Source organism: Chironomus tepperi, unplaced genomic scaffold, assembly GCF_022539635.2.
Source record: "Chironomus tepperi strain 1889 unplaced genomic scaffold, CSIRO-AGI_Ctep_v1 contig_455, whole genome shotgun sequence".
In the NCBI taxonomy this organism is placed as follows: domain Eukaryota; kingdom Metazoa; phylum Arthropoda; class Insecta; order Diptera; family Chironomidae; genus Chironomus; species Chironomus tepperi.
Window position 1 is genome coordinate 1 of NW_027226577.1, and position 25,939 is coordinate 25,939.

At 33.6% G+C, this 25,939-nt stretch overlaps 1 protein-coding gene across 1 annotated transcript in view; it reads right to left on the minus strand.

The window, feature by feature from the left end:
* Window positions 1–380: 380 nt before the first annotated feature.
* Window positions 381–25,939, minus strand: part of LOC139098939 (voltage-gated delayed rectifier potassium channel KCNH8-like) — a gene marked incomplete at its 3' end in the record, with an annotated part of 51,178 nt that continues 25,619 nt past the window's right edge. Inside the window, 8 exon segments of the mRNA XM_070651320.1 lie at window positions 381–420; window positions 507–577; window positions 4,147–4,262; window positions 4,442–4,564; window positions 4,567–4,669; window positions 6,685–6,723; window positions 7,220–7,371; window positions 23,603–23,740. Of these exon segments, the coding sequence (XP_070507421.1) occupies window positions 381–420; window positions 507–577; window positions 4,147–4,262; window positions 4,442–4,564; window positions 4,567–4,669; window positions 6,685–6,723; window positions 7,220–7,371; window positions 23,603–23,740 (782 nt within the window).

Sequence of the window (25,939 nt, forward strand, 5' to 3'; positions counted from 1 at the left end):
TTACATGTGACAGCCACTTAGACCACATGTGACAGTCATTTGGACGACATGTGGCAGTCACATGGATAACATGTGGCAGTGACTTGAACGACATGTGGCAGTCATTTGTACGACATGTAGCAATCACTTAATCGAAATGTGGCTGCCACTTGGATGACATGTGGCAGTCACATAATTACCATGAATAATTTGTGAAAATCGGTCATAAATCGGACATTTTTATATTCAAGGACCAGAAAGCCACACAGTCGAAAATATTATGTTGACGATGGCAGCAATAAATAAATTAATAAATGTATGCTAATTGAAAATTCACCCCATGAAATATAATATTTATCAATCGTATATATTTTTTAAATCATTAACCACAAAGCACTTACCATTAATAAAGTTAAAATCATTGCCGTATATTGACTATATCTGTTTTCATAATTTTTTTGAGGTGAGAAAAAAGAGAAATGAAATATTTTTTACGGATGAATCGGTTCATTAGTGATGATTCATACCTATCCATTTTCTGAAGTAATCGTGCTAAGCGTAGAAGACGAGTTAGTTTTACTAAATGTATATGCGATTCCTGTGGAAGGAAATAGAAAATGACAATAGAGTTATTTATGTGGTAGCAGTTGTTTGTAGAATAACGATTGAGGATTATTTAATGTAGAGTTGTAATTCCAAGTGACACAAAGTCTTAATTGTAATCTGCTGAGATACATTCATTGGTTGTTTTTATTCACTGTGTTGCTTGGTAGATAAAAAGTGTTTAAAGACAAATTGATATCCATAGTACATGGTATGAAATGTTGTTTTGTAAAATGCATGGACAATTGAATTGAGAGCATCCGAATGGCTTCAGGCAAGCAACTTTGTATATCTAATTCAATACATTGCTCATGGGTATGATAGAGTTGTAGTGATAATTCTGGAAGCTTTGGGCAATTATATCAATTTTATTACCATTGCCATACCCCCAACCGACAAAGACACCGCTTTTGGGTGCCGTAGTGGTATTTTTGTATCATAAATGCATGCTCTTTGCCTGTTAGGAGCCTCGATTAGTATTAATATCAGAGGTTTGACCGAAAAATGGGATTAAAATGAGATGAGCCTAGCATAAGCCTTAACGATGCGTATAAACTTCAAATATTCCAAAATATCCCGTAAATTCCCAATACTTCCTGACAAGATTTTTAAAAACCCTTTGGATATTCCTACTACAGTAGCCAGATGATCAGATAAGGAATATACAAAAAGACTCCTAAATCATGTCGAAAAAAGCTGAGATATTTTTGGGATTTTTAGAAGTTTACGCGTCTTGCATAATAAGCAGGACTTGAAGATTTCGAGTTCTACTAATAAACAAAATCGCACCCTGAATAACTTAATGTCCTAAAAGTGCTCTTACAATCTACTTGAAATCATTATCCCGAATGGCAAGTCATATTTAGTACTGAGTTGTTGTGTTAATTATGCTTTCTTCATACCATTCTCGTCCCGTCCCGAGTCCCCAAAATCTTTTGGGAAGCTTTCCCGGGATTTGACTCGGGAAAGCATAGTGTTAACTGCAAAACTTGAAATATCAATTTGATCCATTTTCAACATAACATTAATAATAACAATATTTTAGGAACTACAATCCTTTTTATTATGTTTCTATTACTTTTTATCGATAATTATTTCGACCTTTATTAATTGTCATCTTGGGATAAATTCAAATGTAAAAATTGAACAAATATTGCACCGCGATTTTTAATAATTTGGGTAGTTTAACAGAAAAATTTTTCTGACAAAAAATTATTAAAAAATCGCAGTAATATTTGTTCAATTTTTACATTTAGTATCTGAAATGACTGAGGTCGAAAATGAGTGTCGACAAAAAATATTAGAAACATAATAAAAAAAGTTGTAGTTCCCTAAATGTATTTATTAAACTTGAAATAAATTCAGAAACTCTTCATGCTAAAAATCAAGTCTAGTTGAATCGATATTTTGTCAATCGACTAATTGACTCGAGATCGGTTTGAGATGAATCGACTCAAGTGTGCTTCCTTGAAGCTCTAAAAGCTTTGACAGCATATTTCATATAATTATCATAAGCTACTCGGGTACACTTAAAAGAATTAATTATCATAAGTTCATCTTATAACCCCTTGTTATGGCTTTAAGCATTACTTTAAAAAGAATCAAATCCCCCTTAACTTGTATTGCAATCTTGTATCGAGTTATTTATTAAGGTAAATCGGATGAGTGTTTCTAATTATAATTTATAATTATAATAATTAACGAAAACTTGTACACTCCCACACTATTGCTCGTGGTAAAAGGAAGAGACCGTGAGACAGACAACGATAAAATGATGACATTGATGACAAAAAGATTGTTTGTGAGATATGACTGAGGGTTTAAGTTTCATAATGTGACGTTAAAAAGGTATATTTTATTTTCTCATCCTCCTTACGCCCAACTCATCAAGCCACAAATGTAAATAAAGGCACAAGAAGAATGTTCAAAAAAAAGAAAGAAATTACGCCCCTTGCCATTTCCTGGCCAGTTCAAGTTGAAAGTCAACAAAGGCAATTTAAATGAAAAATGAAAGCAAAATCTCTTTCATCATTATTTTTCTTTTAGACGTTCATAAGTGGATGGGGCATGAAAAGTAAAGAAGATAAAGAAAAAAATGTGAAGAAGGTAAAGTGGGGACGATTTCATTTGTTGTTATTTTATTTTATCATCTCTTCTACCTTTACATCACTTAAATATGAAAAAAGACATTTTTTTGAGCTTTTATTAGAATGAATAACATCAGAGTTGGTAGATGATCAAACATTAAGGGGATGTCTTGTTGTCAAAGAGATGACTTTATTAAATTTTATTTGAATTCTTCAACTTCATTGATAACTGCTGGCATTTTTTTTTTTGTTTGAGTTTTTGGGCTAGTTATGTAAATTATTAATAAACAAAGCTTTTATATCTGCTTTCTGAGAAGGTCAGGAAAATGACTCCGAGCGACATAGACGAAGAGGTTCCGTGTGACTTACTTATTTCGCTGGCCGTAAGAATCTATTGTGATTTATGACCAAGTACAGTCCTTTCATACAAGTACAGTAAGTATTGTAAGTAATGTACTGTACTGACTGTAATTTCATATAAATTCAACAAATACAGTAAGTACAGTACTGTACTTTGTCCATGACCTCTGTCAGTTGACGTCTAAAATTGGTTTTGTCGATGGCTGTCTTTTCCAATCGCAAATACTACCGGTGATTGCCCTCGTGCTCTTTTGTCATCTACAAACTTTGACAGAGACTCCTTTATATAACTGATTTACATCTTACAAAATTACTTGACTTTATTTACATCAATCAAAAGCCGTCTATATTTGACAGACATATGGACCTCAAACAGAGACTGCTTCGATTTTTTGTTCATGAAGAGCTTGAATAGAGCCTTAAAAGCTCCATGATAAAGCCTCCTTGATTTATGTCGCTCGGGCTTAGAAGTTTGAGACACACTTGTAACATTTAACTTATGATTATTTTTGGAAGTAAATTTCTTCTATTACCCACTATACAAAGACAAATCATTCAAATACGAAGGAAGTATGAAATGAGTGTATTACATGTAAATGCCCAAAGGTACCTCGATTTGAAGTATGTCTACATGAACTTGCTTTCTATATTTAGAGAGCTTATGATTGAATCAATTGCATAAACAAGATTGAGAAATTTCTTGGTGCGCGAAGACTTGGGGATGCAAAATTGGAAAGTAACTAGTTATTGAATTAAATTTATTAATATCCTTTAAGTACATCATGTTCTCATATCCGAATACTCTCGAATTAGGCACAAAAATTATAAAATTGCTTTTTAACCAACCAATTGCATCCATGATTCAGTCAATTATCAACCCTGCAATATTTCCTTGCCAAAAGCATGGTCATTATGTTCAGTTATCGTTGCTGTTATCTCTACCAATGTAACTGACTCATATTAAATTAAATAGTAATCGTATGTGTTGTAACACAAGCACGTTTTACGCATCAAAACGTCCGTTATTGTCTTATGTATGGATACACCAGACGTGTTTATGTATTTACTCACCTCACCCGATAATAAATTACTAGCATAAAGATGATCAGGGTATTGCAGCTAGGAAATCGACAACAAACCAACCACGTAAATAATTAAGGCAAATCAGTTTCGAGTCCGACACCACTTCGCCCTTACTGGATACGAAAGTCGTACGGAAGTTGAGAATAATATCTGAGATGTGTAGGAAGAAGAAGGAAAAGCAGACGAAAAAAAAAAATGGAAGTAAAATTTATTATACGTTATTAATGATTATGAGGTTACTTTAATGCTACTCAGAAGTAAACTGTCTCGTTATGTCCATAAAATAAAAAAAATCAATAAGAAGAAGATTTATGGATATAAGAACTTACCTACAATAAATAAAGCCTCAACAACAACATCACTGGCCATTGTAGCGCGATCTGCTTGAACAAATGCTGCATTGTATGGCACAACAAATGCAACGTAAAATGTACTAACGAGTATAAGCCAGTCCAAAATCCTTTAAAAACTCCATAATGCGATAGAATGAAACGAGATTTTTTTAACGATTGAGTTTTATACTCAGGCAATGGTTCAATAGTTGTGTGTAAAAGATTCTGTTGGAAGGGATACAAAAAAAATTTTAAATTAAATTTTGATTTTGGACAAGTTTGGTATGGATTTTTACTTTTACGAGAGGGATTGAAATAATAAATTTTTAAAGCGACGCTTTTATTACTCATGGGAAGTAAAACAAAATTTTTTTTTCAATAAGGCTTGATTTTTTTAAGGAAGATAAATTTTTTGGGGTTGTTTTTAATTTAATTTTAGAAAAGAATAACATGAAAAGGTCAAGAACGGCTTAGGAAAATATTGCTGATGGAAGTTCTACTCATATTTATAAGATGCCTAAAGAGATGAATTTTTCAGAGCAGTAAAGTTAATTATTGTATGAAATGTCTTGGGGAGTATATTATTGATGGACTGTCAAATTGACTGGACTCTATTAAATGATTGAGTTGACAATCCATGGTAATTTTTAAGTCTGCAAAACTATTCCGTTGCAGTAATTTAGAACGAACTTTGATGGAATTTGTGTTTAAAGGAGACCGAAAATTGATCTTAACTGCAAAACAATAAAGGAATTTGAAAGATTTTCCTGGAAGATTCGGTCAAACTCTTTCAATTTTCCAAATTAAAAATCCAGTCATTGTTCAACAATTAAGGTCAATTTCTGGCTACGAGGGTATGTTTTGTATTTTTTTAAATGTAGAAATGTGTACCACAAAGCTTATTAATGGATACGTTTAACTAAACAACTTTTAAGAAGATTTAATTATTCACATTGATGTTTATTCTTCCGAGTTTAAAAATAGAGTGACATTTTATAAACAAGGGGTTTTCAACTACGAAATATATAAATATTTGATAAATATAATTTGAATATCAAATGACCGTTGAATATCAAATGAATCTAAAGCAAAAAAGTGAGTTGAATAAAAGCGTGTAATATTCAAACACTGCATGCTGAACAATTACAGTCTGTAAATTTTATCAAAATGGTTTAAAATAAAGCTAAATTTATGGGAAATTATCTGATATTTTTCCGACCGTTACACTGCGATCGACCGCATTTATTGCCATAAAACCGCGGGGACACTGTGTTGCTTACCATTCGTAACAGCCCCGAAAAATAAATTTTTTAATTAAAATATAAATTGCAATATTGCCTTTGATTATCAACTCTGAATTTGAGAGATCAATCTCTGAAAATCAAACCCACGCTCCTACAAAATCTTACTGTCGCCTTCGCAGATTTCCCTATATATTACTAGATGCTTCCATTCCTCAATTTGAATTTAACTCTTTTTTCCTTCCGATCAGATACGCCCTTGTATTTTTTGAAGTATAAAGCAACAAAGTCAACAGGTTACTGTTGCGTATTCAATTTCCCCTCAAAAAATGCTTACTATATGATTCATTCACAGAATAAAGTTGGGCTAAAATAATGATATGCCTGCAAACCAAAAATTGATTTAGCTATTTTGGATATTTATCGATTTTTTAGATCCCTTCCACAAAAAAATAATCCCCCCAATTTTTTGCTAACTTCCGATGAAACTGCAAATCACAGCATTTGCAATTTTATATACCAATAGAATCAGCATAAAAGTAATTTAATATGAATGCATGCTGACTCAATATGAATTTAAAAGGAACGAGAAAATCCCAGCCTGTAAAATGAGTACTTTATGGCTTATAAAAAGAAGTTGAACTTTCAATTCATACATAATTTTGTAGCTAAAGGATCATGTCGATACCTGCTGAACAAATATTCAGTTACACAAATTGAATTTTCACATCAAGCATCTCCTACTTTTCTTACACATTTTTCTCCCCATTTTTCTCGTACACAAATACATATGGCATCATATGAGCATGAAAAAAAAAAGTGTTCAAGTTTCATTTCCCATGAGAGAGCACACAATGTACCAAAAAAAATATATACACATGATGATGATGAGAATAAAGGATAGATGAAAGCAGAAACAACAAAAATATTAGACACATGTGTATGGGTGATGATGATGAGAGCTTTACGAGGTGAAAATAAATTAAGTTGTGAACTTACGTTATTAAGTTTCAATTTAGTCTTGATTTTCTCCGGTTTCTGATTTCAAAACATGAGCAAATTTGCATGTAATAAAGAGAATAATGAATTAAATGTTTATTTTTTGGGTTCGGACTAAAGCTGCAATCCTGCATAATGGATGTGCAGGGGTCGATTTCTTGGGTACTGGAACGGTACGATCCGACATGCTAAAGTAAAATATAGGTATTCCACTGGTATGGTACCGTGGTATATTTTGGTATTGAAAAGTTGTAAGTCTGGTACAGTGGCCAATGCACTGACCAATGGTGCACCGTTGGTATGATTGTTCGGTCCAGGCATACCTCTTTGCCTTGTCAAGTGTACCATACCAGTGGTGTATCTATACAAGTGGTGTATCTACCGTACCAGTCCCGGAAAAATCGCTCTCATGCCTGCAGTTTTCGGCTTTAACTTATAGTTCGATCAAGGCTGCAAATCTGCAATTTTTGCATACAGGCCTGCAGTTTTGGACCAATCTTATAAGTTTTACAGCAGTAATAAATATTATTCTTACATAATGTCCCGATAGTTGATAAAGGACGGCTCTTGACCGACGTCTTCCCATATTACAACCGGCTGGAATGTCAAGAGGGCCATTTCCATCAATTCCATCATCTGCACTTAAACAATTATCAGCCGAACGAAAACGAGCACCTAGTAGAGCAGCTATCGATAATTTTTTTTAGATTAAAAAAGAAAAGAGTTTTTAATAAGCAAAGTTCCAAGGATAATTGGGTTATAGAGAAAAAATATAAAAAAAAAGTTATTAAAACTAAAGCTTTGATTTGATAAGCTACATTGCTGTGTCTAATACACTGACAAAAAAAACCACAACATGATAGGATTGAAGTATCTGATAATTCGATAATTGATAAGACTACAGTGTCTATGTCATGGAATCAGCAAGCGGAAGCATAGTCTGGGCTATAGCCGGGAGGGACGAAGAGGAGTATAGCAACCAAAGGTGAAAATGAATCATCCAGGAAAAGGGGAAAGGGAGTAAAGGTTTGAATATTTTTTGTATGGACAATCCGGGACTTTTCCATGAAATATCCTAGCAAATTGAAGCGATTTCCAAACAAATAGGGAGTGAGGGTTTGGCATTTGAGGGTTTGGGGTTTGAGGACTTGAGGGTTTAGAACTTTAAGGGGGTTTAGGGATGGATTTGTGATTTTGAAGGATTGATGATATTGCGGTTTGTTGGTTTGGGGTTTGAGGGTTTGAAAGTTTGGGAATTTAGAGGTTTGAGGGTCTGAATGTCTATAAGTTGTACGATTGGGAGTTCTAAGCTACTCCTAAATACCCCCTATCAAAACTACGGTTACTATAAAAATAAAGCACATATACATAATGCTCAGCACGAAATACCCTAAAGGAAGCAAGAAAATTATTTATATACCATAAAATATCCTCAACGTCATTTACTAGGCTAGCTTTAATGCTAAATGAAACGATACGATGAGATACGACACTTGTCGCTCATCATAATTCTTATATTCATTCAAAGACTTTTTCCATAAAGATAATCTCATTTACGTCAGCTATATATAATATAGTGCCAATTTAATAAGGAAGGAATGATATAAGAATAATTTTTTAGTCATCGTCGGAGTGATTTCACGGTTGTGATCATTTTTATATCCATGAAAGAGTCACATAGAATTATTTCACGTACTTTATATCCCCTCATGTTGTGATTTTTTTTCCACTTCCACATATTTTTTAGCGCATTTTTGTAAACTTGTTTACAAAAGGGAGCTTAATAATGCACTTTGTTCGTTCGTTCGGCTGTTCGGCTGGAACGCGAGATCTCGAAAACTAGACATCGTAGAGAGCTCTGGTTTGTGTTAATAGCTTCGTTCTATAAAGTTATTGGGTTATCGATCATTTAGAAGTTTCAAATCATTGCATAAATACTATAATTAACAGTTTATCATTTTCATATACAACAACAACAAAAACAACAACACGCTTTTTCATTGTTTTACAGTGTTTTTCAATGTTTGTTGATGTTTCTACAGTGTTTACTGTACAATGTTTGAATTTTTTTGACCGTTATGAGGTTTGAATTATGAAAATCCGTTAAATGATGATGTTCTTGAATTTGAGGACGTTTTATATGGATCTTGGTTTTTAGGTCTGGAAGTGACCTGGATCTTACTGGATCTTGGATTTAAGGTCTGGAAGTGACCTGGATCTTACTGGATCTTGTGTTTTAGTTCTGGAAGTGACCTGGATCTTACTGGATCTCGGTTTTAAGGTCTGGAAGTGACCTGGATCTTACTGGATCTTGTGTTTTAGTTCTGGAAGTGACCTGGATCCTACCGGTTCTTGTTTTGAAAACTGGATCCTTGATTTCATTTCGAGGAAGTTAGAATCATGTCTTGTTTATCAAAGTGACTTATTAATCAATTACTGATCTTGGGACATGCTGCCCTCGATCAATACACGAGGACTCGTAATTATCCCAAAAATAACGTAGGCAAGAAAATAGTGGAGGTTCCAAATTTAATGACGGAAAGATGGTTATGGATGATTTGCTACGATACCGATAGGTTTTCTAATTATAGCTTCATATATTGATAACATTACAGTAATTGCTATTAAAATCTCATTACTTTGAAAACTCACGTGGAAACTTTATCGAATTAGATCAGAGGTGGGCAACCTTTATTCCGCGGCACATTTGTGTATTCCCACATATATTCGGAAATGCCATGATTTGTATTCCATGTGTGAGACTCACAAGCAACATGTCCCCCCAAAAATAAAGGTTGTTCACCACTGAATAAGATGATGATTATTATCTTAAAAGACTTGAGAGGAAGTTCATGCTCTATATCAAATATTATACACAAAATCAACTTTCAAAGGACATCTGCCCTCAAACACACAAATACTCGTAAGTATCCCAAAGTCATTAACACAGTCTAATTAATATATTTATTTTGGACATAGATCGTACGTTATAAGGATATACTCTCCAGAGTACCATTAAAGAAGAAAACATCTTCTCTTTGCTGAGCACCATTTAGCAAAGGAAATAACATATTTTTGGGTATCTCGAGTAGCTTGTAAAGGGTTTTATCTTAAATTTTCATATAATCTACCCTCATTCAAAAGATTATTTTAGGATATACCGTATCGTAAAGTCGACAACGGATCATCTCGAGAAGTCCATTTAGAAATTGTGGATGGAATTTTCCTTTAATGACCTCAGGCACATTTAGATTGAATTTAATGGCTTAATATCAATTAGGATGGAAATTATGGAAAGAAGTTTAAAGCAATGCGATAAATTGTTAAGTTTTTGGAATGGAATGTCTAGAATGGATAGTTTTTGGATATTTCATATTCAGGCAAATCTAAAAAGGCTGTATATTAAAGAGACAATATTGAACTTGCTACCCAATTGGCCATGCCACGAAATTTGTACAAATTATCCGATTATGCATCTAACTGACATTCTTTTAGAATGTTGCCTTTTAAACTTCAGAACGTCTTTTCGTTTGTGGATCAACTAATATCATATTTCTGTCCACTCGAGTTATTGGGAAATTTCCACATGGGGTGTTGTTCACCCCATGTGGACGACCAATGAACTCATGAAAGGAGGCTGTTGTTACAGACTGTATTCCACTAGGAATTAGACATTAGGAGATGGAACCCCGCGATTGGGCAAACTTTAAAAGCTCTTTCAGGGAAGCGACGGATCACAATCGACCTGTTTGACCAACAAAGTAAGTGAGTAGGCTTAGAGTAAATTTTGGAAACCATTTAAGGGTGTCCATGGAGTACAACTGATTCATACAACCAGCGGATTAAGCAAGTTAATTAAATCGTCGGTTAATCAAGGTGCTTTATGTGTGATTCAGTTTTATCTTTATGAGCCATGCATCTCTAGGCTGCTTTATTCATGTCCATATCATCAACGTTATGAAATTTACATATAAGACTGTCCAAACTCTGTAGCATAAAATCATCAAAAATGAATTAATTTTCAGCAATATATATGCAAATAAGGACTTAATATTGTACCAAAATTCTCGCATAATTCCCAATGATTTCGATTAATTGGATAAAAAGATAATCAGAATATTTGCTTTGAGTTTTCAGCTTTTGCCATTCACGCCTGATGCGAATAATGAATAAAATTGCTGATAAATTCATTTTCGAAATCATCGGAATTCCTCTATACAAAAGTCATTAAAATCAATATAATCTTTATCGTTAACATATTATCCATTAACATAATCAGAAGAATTCTTCTGAAATCCGAGTCAGATGTTGAAATTAAATTTTGGAACCTCCAACAGAAACAGTGAAAAATTTTGGTTTACTCTAGAGAATTTTCATGCAAATAAAACTATTCAAATAAATCATAATCAGCATTATTTATACAGGATTAAGCTATAAATATTGATAATAATCATGAAAATAAGAATTAAAGTGAAATTTAAAACTCAATCAATTATTGGAAATAAGCGAAATATTAATCATAATATTGACTTAATCGATTTGCAGACAGATTAAATCAGTGGTGAGCAACTTGTGTGCTGCGGCACACTAGTTGGCAAAATGTATGACGCGGCACACTAGTGTGCAACTTGTGTGACCAAAGATACTAGTGTGCAACTTGTATGACGCGATAAACAGATGTGTAACCTGTGTGTCGCGACATACTAGTGTACAACTTATATGACGCGACATATTAGTATGCAACTTATGTGATGCGACATACTAGTGTGCAATTTGTGTAACGCGACATATTAGTGTACAACTTGTGTGACGAGACACACAAGTGAGCAACATTAGTGAGCAATCGGTTCAATGTTGAATGATGCAGATTACTAGTGAGTAACCCGCATGACGCGGCACACTTGTGTGCAACTTGTGTGATGCATCAAACTTGTGTGCAACGAGTGTGACGCCGCACACTAGTGTACAACCTGTATGACGAGCATACTAGTGAATAAATCGTGTTACGCGACACACTAGTGAACAACATGTGTCACTCAGCACACTAGTGTGCATACTGAGTAACGCGACATACTAGTGTGCAACTTGTATGAAACGACATACTAGAGTTCAATCTGTGTGACGTAACATACTAGTGTGTAATGTGTGTGACGCGACATATTAGTGTGCAAGCTGTCACGTGACATACTATAAGCAACTTTTGTAAGGGATGCCGCGTAAGACAAAAGGTTGCGCACCACTGGATTAAATGATACAAAAAAGCATCAAAATTCAAAAATAAAGCAATAGAAGTAGGAATCTAAATTAAAAACAAAGTATAGATTATTCATAATTACATTTAATGGGATTAATTTCATCTTTCCAATTTGAAAATCATAAAATCGGTCTTGTGAGAAATATTTTTTCGACACTCACATTTAGTCAAGCGAAAATTTAATTATTTTTATTACAAACACATTTTTTGGCGCATATGAAAAGAAAAAAAAAGAGGAAACAAAAACAGGAAAGTTAGAAGAAGAAAAAAAAAGAAAGAAGAAGAAGAGATTAATGACATAAAAAGCGTTTGTTTTGTTAATGCTATCAAATTATAAGTAAAAAGCTTCACTTTTACTTTTCTTTTTTTGTTTCTTCAAATATTTGAATAATTGAATTGATGGCAAGGAGAACAATGTCGAGTGCTCGTTTTGCATTGAAGGAAATTTTCTCATTCAAAATTAAGAGTTGTAGAAAGGATAGAAAGGATTGAAAGCCGTAGGAAGGAATTCTATTAAGAGACATTCAAATGGTTTAGAGCAGTGGTGGGCAGCCTGTGTGATGCAGCACATCTTGGTAGTAAACCACGACCGAAACCGCAAGCAACAATTAGGTTTATAACATTTTCAAAAATTTTGGTGACACTCTATTGTACTGCGGCATAGAGTTTGGACAACACTGGTCTAGAGCAGTAATGGGCAACTTTTGTGCTGTGATACACTAGTGTGTTGTCAAAAAACTTTTGAAATGCCAAGAATCGTTAACTGTGTGAGGTTTTAATCGAAGTTTACCACTAAGTTGTGGCGAGAATAATAATAGGTTGCGCAACACTGATATAGAGTATAGTTAACCTAGCTCTAAGTTAGTAACGATGTTTCAAATAAAATTCGCAGAGATCGAAATCCACTTGAGTTCGCCTCTGTTCGATAAAATCCGATTGAAAATTGCAGGTATTTTTTCTGATGACTCTTTTGAAGTATAGCATTTCATACAACTTTCAGTCGGTTCTTAGCAAACTGCTTCAAACTAAATTTGTCTTCGACCTCTTACATTGATTTTTGGATAATTTAAATTTTCTAGAATTCACTTCAATACTGACTTATTACTTTAGTATTTACAGCATAAATATTTATGAATATTTTTAGATTTTTCATTAGCTGCTTATTTCAAATTATCAATAAAAAGTTTAGCATTTATAACATTGCTCCCAAAAGCAAATGTTAAGGATGAAAATTCAATGAGTAGGTGTATCGATTTCTACTTTAAAAACTTCCGATGAATTCCTACAAACACCAACGCATAATGTGTAATATACGATATGATTGGCACTTGCTCCCTCTGAGATATTCACCCTATTTAGCCGAAAGATGAGTGATGGATTAAAAATAAATATTATTTATTTTTGGAAACTTTCCTAAACACGTAAATAAGTGACTTGTTGCTTTCTTTTTTTTTGTTGTTGAAGTTATTGCTTGAAATTTCAATGTTTACTAAATCATTTTAAATTATTTCTAAGTTAACGGTTTTTCTATTTTTGAATTTTGATTGATTTGGGTTCGTTAAATTTAACGAAAGTAGTTTTTGCCCTCTTTGTTTACATTTTGTGTGAGAAATTATTTGAAATTAAGTTATTTAATTAAATTAAAGGCCATTTTACGAAAGGAACTTCTACTTAAGGAACAGAACAAAGTGAAGGATTTAAAATTCAAGAAAATCGAGTGCTTTATTTGGCAGATTCCGGAAATTTCTATCAAAATTCTGTCGAAAACACTTGCCACACGATCAAAGTCTATTAATAACAATATACTTCCAGGACATCTGTTGTAACATTAAGCTTTTCAGCAATATGACATCATATTTTAAAAACAACCCAACATTTTTTATCCACCTCCAGACGCTTGAGCTTTATTCATCGAGGAAAAAAAAAATTCTCCACACGGAAATGAGCCATAAATTTCAAGCAGCTATGGTTATATTGATATTTATTTTTATCACACAATGAAAAATATTGCCAGCTGTCTGTACGCTACATCGTAGGTGTTAATCTTGAAGTGGAAGTGGTGTGAAGGTGTCGCAATGATATTTACATATTTATTTCATTTATCACTATGCACTTTGGATGTTTAAGATGTATGTCATGCAATTTCAGATTTGTGGTTTGGTTGAGTGACAAGTTTTTGGATGTGGAATTTGTGGGAATTAAGCTTTTGTATTTGGAACAGTTGTGTTATTGTTGATGCTCAATTAGGCAGGAAAGAGGCGTGAAATTGTATGATAATGTTTGAAACTAAAATTTTGTAGCTAGATGTCAGGTTAAAAGGCTAAAATTGTAATCCCGAGTGACACAAGTGAAGACGGTTCTGCCACGAATCCTTTAAAGGACCCACTAATTTTTTTTAACACCAAATGGAAGCTGACTCCATATTGAAGCCATATGACAGGACCTTAAAGTACGTTTAAAGTTCCGTGACGAACTGCGATGGGCCGGACATGTTATTGGAAGGCCTATTGAAACTCCATTAATTAAGGTCTTCAAAGCTGACTTTCTGGACGGTAAAAGAGCTCGTGGACGTCTAAAAAACTCTTGAAAGGAAGCTGTCGATAGAGATAGTATTGCGTTTGGTATCGGAAATTGAAAAGTGGAAGCTAGCGATAGAGCCAGCTTCAGACGACTCCTGTGGGAGGTCATGAATCACAACTGATCAGTACGATCAGCGAAGTAAGTAAGAAGGACGTTTCGGTCGGTTAACAAACAGATCTGCTCCCGAGCGACACAAATGAAGAAGGTAAGTAACTACTCTAAAGTGCAGCCATACGGTATCCGCATGAAGTCGTCTTTCATTTAGTGTTACTAAAAGAGGTTTAGCAGAACATTGAAAGACCCATGGCGGAATAATCTTCAATTTTGTCGCTCGGCTGGAAAAGAGCCATGACTGGCAATACGTTGGCACTGCTGGCGTAATTAAAGAAATTTGGAATTTTTTCTAAATTTTTGAAATAAAATATCTATCTTAAAGATTCCAAACATAGCATCCAAACCTTTATATACAAAAAAATATAATGCTAAATAGAAGATGCTTCCCCCTTTTTCTAAGTACATAGGGTAGTAAAGAAAAAGAAAAGCATTTCAAGTATTCTTATTTTGTTTTCAACAAATTAATAGAAGATAAAATAAAAGAAGAGAATGTTTCTCTTTAAGTGAATTCCTTCTTTTCCTTCCTTTATATCACATTTCGAGTCGAAGACGATGATGATGACGAAATGGAGAGAATTTATGCTCTTCACATTTATTATATCCTTTGAAATGCTAAGACGCAATAAAAGAAGGACAAAACAATTTCCAAATCATTACATTTTACAATTGTCATAGAGGAAACAGATACAAGAAATGGAGATGATTGAATGCGGATGCCTAGACATACATTTAACTGCCTTCAATCTTTCACATGCCATTTCTTGGATGGAATAAGGATGTGATATTATGAGGGGTCTTCTGTCTTCTGTCTCAAAAATTGGGGATTATTTGGATAGAACTTGAATTCCGGATTTTATTGTGCAAATATGCAGATTGGATGACAATAGACAGCTTTAATGACATTACAAGAAAAATATTTAAAGTTTGCCTTAATTTATCATGTCTGGAGACATTGTAAAATATTGACATACTGTTCAAAATCATCCATATCCATTACATTATCCTTCTGTACGAGAATTCCAATGTAATACATATGGGCCATCAAAAATTCATGAATTCCAATCAGGATGTACAAAATCTGTCCACATCATTGTCAAATCCTAGCCAGAATAAACAATCAATCCACACCCCAAAACTTGTGAATGAAAATGATTTTTTCCAAAGAATTTGTCAGGAATTTCATAGGCAAAGCAATGAGGCATAGTAAAGACGATCCGAAACGGCGATTAAATACTTAAAAAGGGTTCAGCATGCAACCATTTCTTATTCATGAAAAAGCATTTAAACATATTAAACTGTTGTCAATATTGATTATGTATACATGTGAGGATGTGGATGTAGAAGAAGGAATTTATTGAATGTAAACATGAAATTTCTTCATGCTCTTCCATTATAGATCTTTACTAAACTAATCTCTATTTTCTTCTTCATGTAAGGTGCTATTTCGATAAGACGTAACGCTTAGTTAGATCCTGAGTGAGGCATAGTGTATGCAAATGCATCTCCTTCTTGTTAAGCCTTGTGTCCTCTTTAGATCCAAACGATGCAATGAAACTAATCGCATCTTTCGCTTTAAAGGTGGATTAAAGTCAGTCATAACGATGTCCCAAAAAGCACTTGTCGTTCAATCGATCCGAAATTCGTCACTAGGCCTACGTGGCTATGGCATAGTGTCTGATTTAAATCGAATTCGACACCAAGTCAGATTCATGTATTTTTGGGTACCATCAGAGCAACTTTATGTCTTTCAGTTAATTTGATGACTAAAACGACCTGTTCCTACATTTACAAGAGAGAGTTCCTACATTTACAAGTTACATAAGTGCCTTCAATATTCAAACTCTCTATGAAATAGCTTCACGGACGATATGTGGCAAATGCCAGTTTGACAAGTGAAGGTGCGACAGACACCTGCACTCAAAAGACGAACAATTTATAGTGGAATCAAAATCACTCCTTTGGTGACATTACTGCCTATATCTTACGAAGGCTATTGTCTATAGACTACGAAGGCTTTTGTCTATAGCCTACGAAAGCTATTGCCTATAGCCTACGAAGGCTATGATTCGGCTACATATGATTTGAAATCTCATGCCGAGTCTCGAACTCATGATCACTGATTCGGTGTTGCAATAGTTGTGAACCGAAGTACTAAACCATTCCACCATCGAGCCTCTTAGAATAACTGACAATTCCTCTAAGTTACATAATATCCATAACATCCTCATGTAAAGTTTTCACAAGAAAAACATAAAAAAAAACAACATCATTAATCAGATTTGTACATGTGGATGTTGTGGGTAATGGAATTTTTTTATGCATAATTTCTGAATATTTTTACTTCATCAATATTTATGCTTTCCTTTTTCATTAGCATCTTCTTACTCATGTTGAATAGGTTGTTAAAAAGAGATTAGTTTATTGAAGGTATTATTAAACATTATTTTCATTACAAATTCAAATTATATAGTTAAGAAGAGACTTTTTGTAGGCATAGAAACGAAATACCCCAATTTAGTTAGAGGAAAAGGAAAGAAACATTATCAAAAATTAGATTATTATCTCCTTTTCAGTTCCTTCGAATGACTCCCGAGTGACACAAATGTAGAAAGCTCCAGATAATAGTGTGATTGAGCGAAAGTAACGAAATCAATTGCATTTAATTTAATTCACTTTATTGGCGCTTTAGCCTTAATTATATATATATTAAAGAATATGAAGGAATATAAATTTTTAGAAAAATTGTGACGACTTCACTCAATCGCGGTTATGAAGGGAAAGAAAGTTTATAAACGAATTCTTACTAAAGTAACGCTTTAAGAATAACGTTCAACTTTCAAATCTTGAGTGACCGTTAAATAGTAATTGTACATTTGTAACATAATAGCTTGAACAAAATGCTTATTATAATTATAATTATCATTTGTACATAAATTCAAGTTAAACAAATGATTAAATAGAATAATAATTCTTAATTCATAATATAACAACTGAAATATTTGAATAATTAGAAAACTGTCGTTTTACGTAACGACATCCTCGGGAGGGCCGGAAGAATAGTATGCACCGTCATAAGCCAATATGTTCCTGGATGTTGGTGACCAAATTTCACTATCCTATCTTCCATTCCTTATATCGTCCTTTGCTGTTTGCTATTCGAACAATTTCTATGGTCCGCTTTCTTTCAAGCTTTAATTGTTGAACCTTCTTATTTCCATTCTCAATGAGGTGACTATGCAAGCTACTTGACGCTTTATAGTTTTGTTTTGATTCCATTCTAATTGTTGACTCATTATTGATCTCTTCAAACTGCTTGTCAGTATGAAGGATTAGATTTGTTAATGTATTTGAAAGCTTATTGTTTTTATTCAATACATCAGGTATAGACAAGGCTGATGTAAAACTTTCATTCGGTTCCAATAATTCATTCGACTCTCGAATTTCATTTGATTCTTTATTTGACTTATAATTACCTTCTAATTTATTTACTGGCAGTGCTTCAATTGCAAATAATGTATAAGGTTTACTTACATCGTTTGTTGATGTTGTATCAGAATAGTCTTGCACTATCTGATCCTGCTTTTCATGTGCTGATACACAGCTACTTAAGTACGAAGCTTCATGTTGACTTCCTGTTTCTTCTTGCTGTGACAACTCATGTTCCTTTGAATCTGAATCTGTTGACTCCTCACGTTCATTTGGATCCTCATTTGATCGATGAAGTGTAATATGATGTCTTGCCGTACATCTTGAATACCTATCGAATCTATAGCCGCATCCTGCCTTTACATCACAATCCTTTGTTTTATGATTTGATGTTAATAAGCAATTCATGCAAAGATTCTTTGCTTTGACTATGCTATACCTTGCATCTGCTTCCATATCACGATAAGTCTTGCACTCTATCGTGTAGTGATTTGTTCTTGCACAAATCAAACATTGCTTTGGCAATTGTTGAACTGCTTCTAAATTATAGCCCAAATATATTGCTATCTTATTGTCACGAATTTCATACTTATAATCATCATAATTATAAAATGAACTCGATGCGCTATTGTTCACTGATGCTGATATTACTTGATGATACCTTGCCTTATCGTCTATGTGCGCTGATGCTTTATTTGTATGCAGTAAAGCATTGTTGACTGAGATTTGTTGAAGCCTCACTGGATCTTCTGTTCCTTTTATATTACTATTGGATCTTGTTCCAAAAGTACTTGAAGACGACGATGATTGTAATAATCCCAATATCTTTGAGAGTTGTTCTGTCTGTGCCAATATAATCTGCTTCAATTCCTTGCTGGACTTATCAATCGAATTGAACTTCCTATGAGTCCTCAAATTCTGCGACATTCCTTGACTGTTCGCGTTGAAATTTAACTTGCTTTCGTTGATTCCTAAATTATGTGATGTTAATTGAACATCAACTTCTGATCCATCAGCTCTCATAACGATTCTTTAATTTAAATGCGCTGTTGCTGATGTGACTTGATCACTATGTTATAATACTTGACTTGATGTCAAACTTGTGATGCGCTCTTTCACAACTGCAGTAAATACTTGCTACTTGTTAGCTTAAACTAATGATGAATATATGCGTCCTATTTACTGACGACTTTAATAATTTGCTACTTGCTAGCTTTGAATATTTGCGTCTTAATTCTTGGCGACTTAATAATTATTTGCTTCTTGTTGGCAATAATTAATTATGAAAAGGTGCGTCTCAGTACTTGACGACTTAATAGTTATATGCTACTTGTAGGCAATAAATAACGTTGAATAAATGCGTCCTATTACTCGACGACTTGTGATGCTTTCGATGCTTTCCCTTCATCTACTGCATTGCACTTTTGAAATTGTAAGTGACTAACTGTTGTTTCGGTGACTTCATGAGGCTGTGCGACGACTTGAAATTATTGCACTTATTTGTAAAGTGACTGACGATTGGTTGCACTTATTTGTAAAGTGACTGACGACTGGTTGCACTTATTTTGAAAAGTGACTGACGGTTGGTTGCACCTTTTTGTGGTGACTGACTGTTAAAATGCGTCTTGCCTCTGATGACTACGATGACTTTTCAACTTAAATGGTGCCTCGTGTCTGGCGGTAAAAATCGTCTCTTGTATGACGACTTTAATGGTGAACAACTAGTGAAGTGTGCCTTTTGCTTGGCGGTAAAAGTCGTTTCTTGTACAACGACTTTAGATGATTCCTAACTTGTCAATGTGCTTTGATTAACTTGACGTGAGTCTTTTGCCTGACTTGTTGACCAGAAATGGTATCTCTGTAGTCTTGAATTAGCGGGGATTGGCTTCTTGTAAGCAAATCGTTTTGTTGTTTCGTGAAAAGAGAAGAAAAAACAAAAAGGTTAAAAATTCTATTGTTACTTACTACAGAGATTTTCTGATGATTCTGGTCAACTGGATCTATCAAGTGCTTCCTTCTATGATTCGATAACTTCAACTGGCTTCTTTTCGTGCCTTCAGATGCTTCACACGACTTTAAATGATGCGATTTAAATATAACGCGACCGAAATTTTCGCGAAACTTGACACGCTGAAAATTTTCCGGAATTTTTATGAAACTTTTAATTTCTCACTTAACTTTACTAAATTTCACAATATTCACTAATTATTGAACACTTTATATGAAGTTAATAGGATAGAGCACGAGATTTATCTATTGATCCAACTTTTTCACAAATTTGCACTTATTTCAAAATTTTCTAAAAATATTAATTTTTCTAAAAATATGTGATTCAGCGAAAGTAACGAAATCAATTGCATTTAATTTAATTCACTTTATTGGCGCTTTAGCCTTAATTATATATATATTAAAGAATATGAAGGAATATAAATTTTTAGAAAAATTGTGACGACTTCACTCAATCGCGGTTATGAAGGGAAAGAAAGTTTATAAACGAATTCTTACTAAAGTAACGCTTTAAGAATAACGTTCAACTTTCAAATCTTGAGTGACCGTTAAATAGTAATTGTACATTTGTAACATAATAGCTTGAACAAAATGCTTATTATAATTATAATTATCATTTGTACATAAATTCAAGTTAAACAAATGATTAAATAGAATAATAATTCTTAATTCATAATATAACAACTGAAATATTTGAATAATTAGAAAACTGTCGTTTTACGTAACGACATAATAGATTCTGTTTTTTTTGGGCAGCCATATGGACGTCTATAGAAGCTTTTCTGAATAAGGTCTTCAAATCTGACTTTGTAGATGACAAAAAATCACGAGGACGTTCAAAGAGTTCATGTTAAGCAGTTAACGCTTAACAACGCTGTTGACAACCTAGAAATTGGCAAACGGAACCCAGCGATAGAGCCAATTTAAGGCAGAGCTCGAAGTCGAGTCGAGCTTAGGTTTAAGACAACATCTGAAGGAATCAATGGATCATAATCACGAACTGTACGACCAGCGAAGAAGATAAGTATGAATGCCAAACGGACGCCTTCATTTCAAAGTTCCTTGACCGACGCTCCTTCATTTGTGCTGCTCGGGAACTGTATTTACGAAAAAGCTTTAAAAAATTTGTTTTTCATAATTTTTCCCTTTTTCTGTTTAATGCTTATCAAGTTTGTTAAACGCAATTCCGTTGAGATATAGTTCCGCACGGATTCATTTTATCTTACTTTTGTATGTCTGACTGTTTCATGAATAAATTACGCATGAATAATTGAGTTTCTGCCTGTGATAAAGGGCACTTTTATTTCATTATCTGTTTCAATTTGTTTCGTGTGTAAAAGCTCAAATTGCAAAGTTAAGAAGAACTTTTTTTGGATGCCTCGAAGACTCATGTGGCAAGTGAAACACACACCTTTATGACCTAAAGGTTGTGCTCATATAAAATGTAAAAGGTACAAACTTTGATGCATTTATTGTCCCTTGAATCTTAAATAAAGCCTTAATCCTAATTTAAATTTAGTAATGAAAATCATAGCTGAAATTTATAGCTGTACATGTGGTCTACACAAAAAAGTGACCAATTTATGGTAAACCCCAACTAAATTGCATTTTAAATTCAAATGGGTCAAAATAAAATGAGAATTTAAACGAACCGAAAATTTCGTGACATTTGGGTATCTGGAGGGTATTTTATATCAAAGCTTTTGGTCTGAGGATCAATGTTGTCAATTTAGGCTTTTGGGTCAGTAAGAAGTTAAGAACATAAGTGATTCAATACGGTAAATATAATTTATTGCCGTCAAAAAGGTTGAAGATTGCTGTCATGGACATCCTCATGAGATTTTTGATGTTTTGTCGTTTATACAGCGGAGAAGCAATGTCTCAATGCAGTGGTTCTCAAGTTTTTCAGCTTTTAACTTCCTGAAATTCATGTCTAAATAATTATGATCTTTTTAAGTCCAAAATGAGATGAACGATTAAATTTGTGCATCGCGGAGCATAGTTTGAGAAGCACTGACTTAACGGCTATTTCTAATGCGCAAAGAGCATTCTCTCGAGAGCTTGCTCACTTTAAATATGTGAAACATGTGTAACATATCTGAAAAGAGTACGTTCGTGATCCTGGCAGACAAAGCACATGCTCTTATGAACATAGGAAGCTAAAAACTCACTCGCGAGCATGCTTTACTAGTATATTTAAGTAGAGAATGTTCTTCCTCGTTATCAGCTAGGGAATATTATACCGCTTGGGAGAGATTAATCAAATGATTTTATGATATCCTTAATGGATTAGCGATAATTTGGTAAACTACCGCAAATGGTTCTAGATTTTGTCTACCTGGCAAAATAGCAACAAATATGTGTACATTTGAATTTACATCAATATAGCTTTAAAAAGTTATATCTCACAAGACTATAAATCTAAATATATTTCCTAACATTTAAAAGAACTTAAGATTTCCATTATCATATCCAAATCACTCATCTTCAAATTTTCATTGATTTGTCATTTCTATTTCTAATATAATCCATCTAATACTAATGACTGCAAGCTATAACAGACAAAGAGACCGCTTGTAGGTACCTTAGAGATATTTCTGTACCCAGACAGTATGCTCTTTGCCTGTTGGGGAAAATAAAATATCCGGAAAGCACACGACATACAAATGACTGAAAATCTGGTTCTGGTCAGCATGGTTTTGGGTCAAATTTTATTAAATCCAGCCTCAAAATGCCTCAAACCAGAGTCAAGTCAGTCTGCCGCCAGATTTTCAGACATTTTGACAGCATGTACTTTCCGGAATATGTAAAGCTTAAGCTACAACAATTAATCTACTGATTGCTCCACTGTAAATGCGCTATCTGGCAAGTTTCTCTTAGCAACTAGTCTAACTAGTCATTAATGTTTGTTACAAGTATACACGAACGAATGTAGAGAAACAAGATAGAAGAAGGAGAATGAAATAAGAAGAAGAAGCTTTAAAGCTTATCTTGCTACTTTTTGCGGCATTAAAATAAATATTAACGTTCTATACACAGTTTTTAGTTGAATTAAAACAAAAATAGATAAAGGGGTGAAAATGATAGATGAATAAATAAATGAAGGAGATACTAGAGTAAAAAATGGGAAATAAATGAATTCAATTCAAAACAGCAGCAGCAGCGACATTGCGGACAGTTATATTCTTTAATTTAGGGAGACGGGAAAACGAACATTAAGCTTCACTAAAACAATGACCGTCTACAATATTCTGTCATTTAAGTTATATAATTAAAATAATTTTATTTTGCTACAAAACAATTTTTTTATTATTTTATGTATATTGGATGTAAGGGAAGGAAATAAGAGGAGTAAGATCCATTAATTTTATTTAATATCTTTTTATATCATCCATTATTTTGGCTAGAAAATGGTCACAATGCATTGTATGACATTATTAACATTCACATACATTTTCGTACTCATCATACATATGCATTGTTATAACAGTAACAATAAGTCAGACTATACAGGGAAGATAAATTGCAAAAACTTACCACTATCACATTCATCTGATAATGACATCTCTGCCATTTTACTTGTTGTAATGTCTTTATGTGATGCAAGAAATAAGACAACTTCACGTTTCTCATTCTTGATTGGAACAATGTCCAAGAGGCACCAAAAGGGTGTTCCTGAAAAAGAGAAAATAATGTCAGTAAATGGTATGAGACACAGCAAGTCTTGAATAAATAAAAAGGGACACAACAAAATGATATTAAGACGTCATAATCTTTATCGTAAATCTTCCTTTTTAGCACATTTTTATGAATGATAAATTTGACAAGCTAGTTTTTATATTTGACTGAATGGATGAATGAGTTGTGAAATTTTTGTTGGAACTGATAACACTTTACAGTCACTCATTTAAGATGAGATTTTATGGCATAAACTGTAATATCATTTGATGACGTCTAAGCACCGTGCAACATAAATTTGAGCATTGATAGTGAGTAAGCGAATTTTCCTCGAGGTTGTGTCATGCATGACTGCTATTCGTACCCAAAAAAATTAACTTCTTCCTTCTTATTAAGGAAATATTCAATGAAGAGTGAGATGTAGATGGAGATTTATTGCAGTCAAGTCAAAATCATACGGAAGGCGAGAAAAGTTGGTTGATTTATTGATTATTATATTTGTTGATGCTAGCGGCTTCCCATTGTGTGATCATGCAAGAGGTTGGAAGTCTAAGACAGCTCTTATTGGATTATATAAGTAGATTATTGGTTGATTATTAGGAGCATTTTGTGTGTTGAGCCAGTATTGTGTGAATTTTCTCACTGAATCCTGACTAGCAATGAGCATAGTGACTTAGAGTTGACATGTCGGTACCGCCCAGAGCAGAAACGACGCTCATCTGCGATCGCTGTTCCCGCCGACCAGTGCCCATTTTTATAATTGAGTATGCTCCTTGTATATTTGGGAAATATGAAGCAGAAGCTTAATGAGCATCAATTGCTGGACACCAGGATAAGATGATCACTTGGTCGACATAAAACAACTGTGCTGGTCGGGTTAAAGACAAAAACGAATAGAGAACCCCTAAAATGATCTGTCTTAATATCCATAATGCTTACGTTGAAGAACTTCAAAGTTTTTCCATGCAAATTTCGAGTTGTCTCGCGTCAAACGCAACCAACACACCGAGCATTAAGCCAAAATTATTGGAAAATATTTCTCATGATCTTATCTGTTTTCCTCAATGAAGCTGAAGGTATCAATCTTCATCAATTTTTTATTCTTATTCAAATTTTCCACCTACAGTTATTTCCATTGAATTTACCGGTCAATTTAACACGAAAAGCTCCTCTTGGGATTACTTTACTCATGAATTTAGATAGCCTTTAAAGAATTTTTCCCCAAAAAAAAAAAATGGAAGTGGAATTTTTTTAATGAAGAAATTGTTTTCATTTCGGACTTTTGGGCGAATGGAATTCTGTACAGTATGTACATAGGCATACCCGAGTGATACAAATGAGGAAGGCTTTGCCATGCAGCTTTAAAAGCTTTTCTAAAGCTCTGGTTTTCCATATGGGACGTAAAATGAAGTCGTAAAGACTCCATGACGGAACCATCTACATTTGTGTCGCTCGGGCTCTCCAGAGCAAGATAAGAAGTAAATTCATAAATAAAGAGTCCAGTTCTATGTCATCCAAATTGTATCATGGACACAGGCTTTTATTTTTAGCTATAAAATGATGTTGGGCTATGTGCAAGCTTCAGTAAATACCCAAAATTCTGACAAATAAATCAAAATTTTCATACAATTCCTCCAACATATGCAAATGCTTCCATATCAATCAACTCAGTGGCTTCTTCTTACTTGTTTCTTCTTTGTCTTAAATACATGCACACATACATCTTCATAATCTATGATAAATCATTAAATCAATTTGATTATGTTAACTGTAACTCATTTTCAGCATATATCTGTCGTGTTCATATACACTCATGAGTGACTACGAAGAGACTTTGATGATTGATTACATCTAAATGAACAGTTGATTACGCAAATAAATTTTTTTTTTCTGCTTCCTTTATTCACCATCTATTCATTATCCGTGAATTGTATGCATAAAGCATCGAATAATGCTATAATTACGGTGTATATATGCTTCGTACAATGATCTATTTAAATGTGTATACATACTCATATTAATGCTCTTTTGTAATCTTGTATATACATTAATTTCCTTTTGTAAATAGACTCTCATGTACATATAGTCAGTCTTTAATTCCTTTTATTTTAATTACATGAAATTAACCCAAAATTGTGAATTTTAATGTTGAGGATTATGCATTAAAAATTTAATTAAAAATCCTTCCTAAAAAGG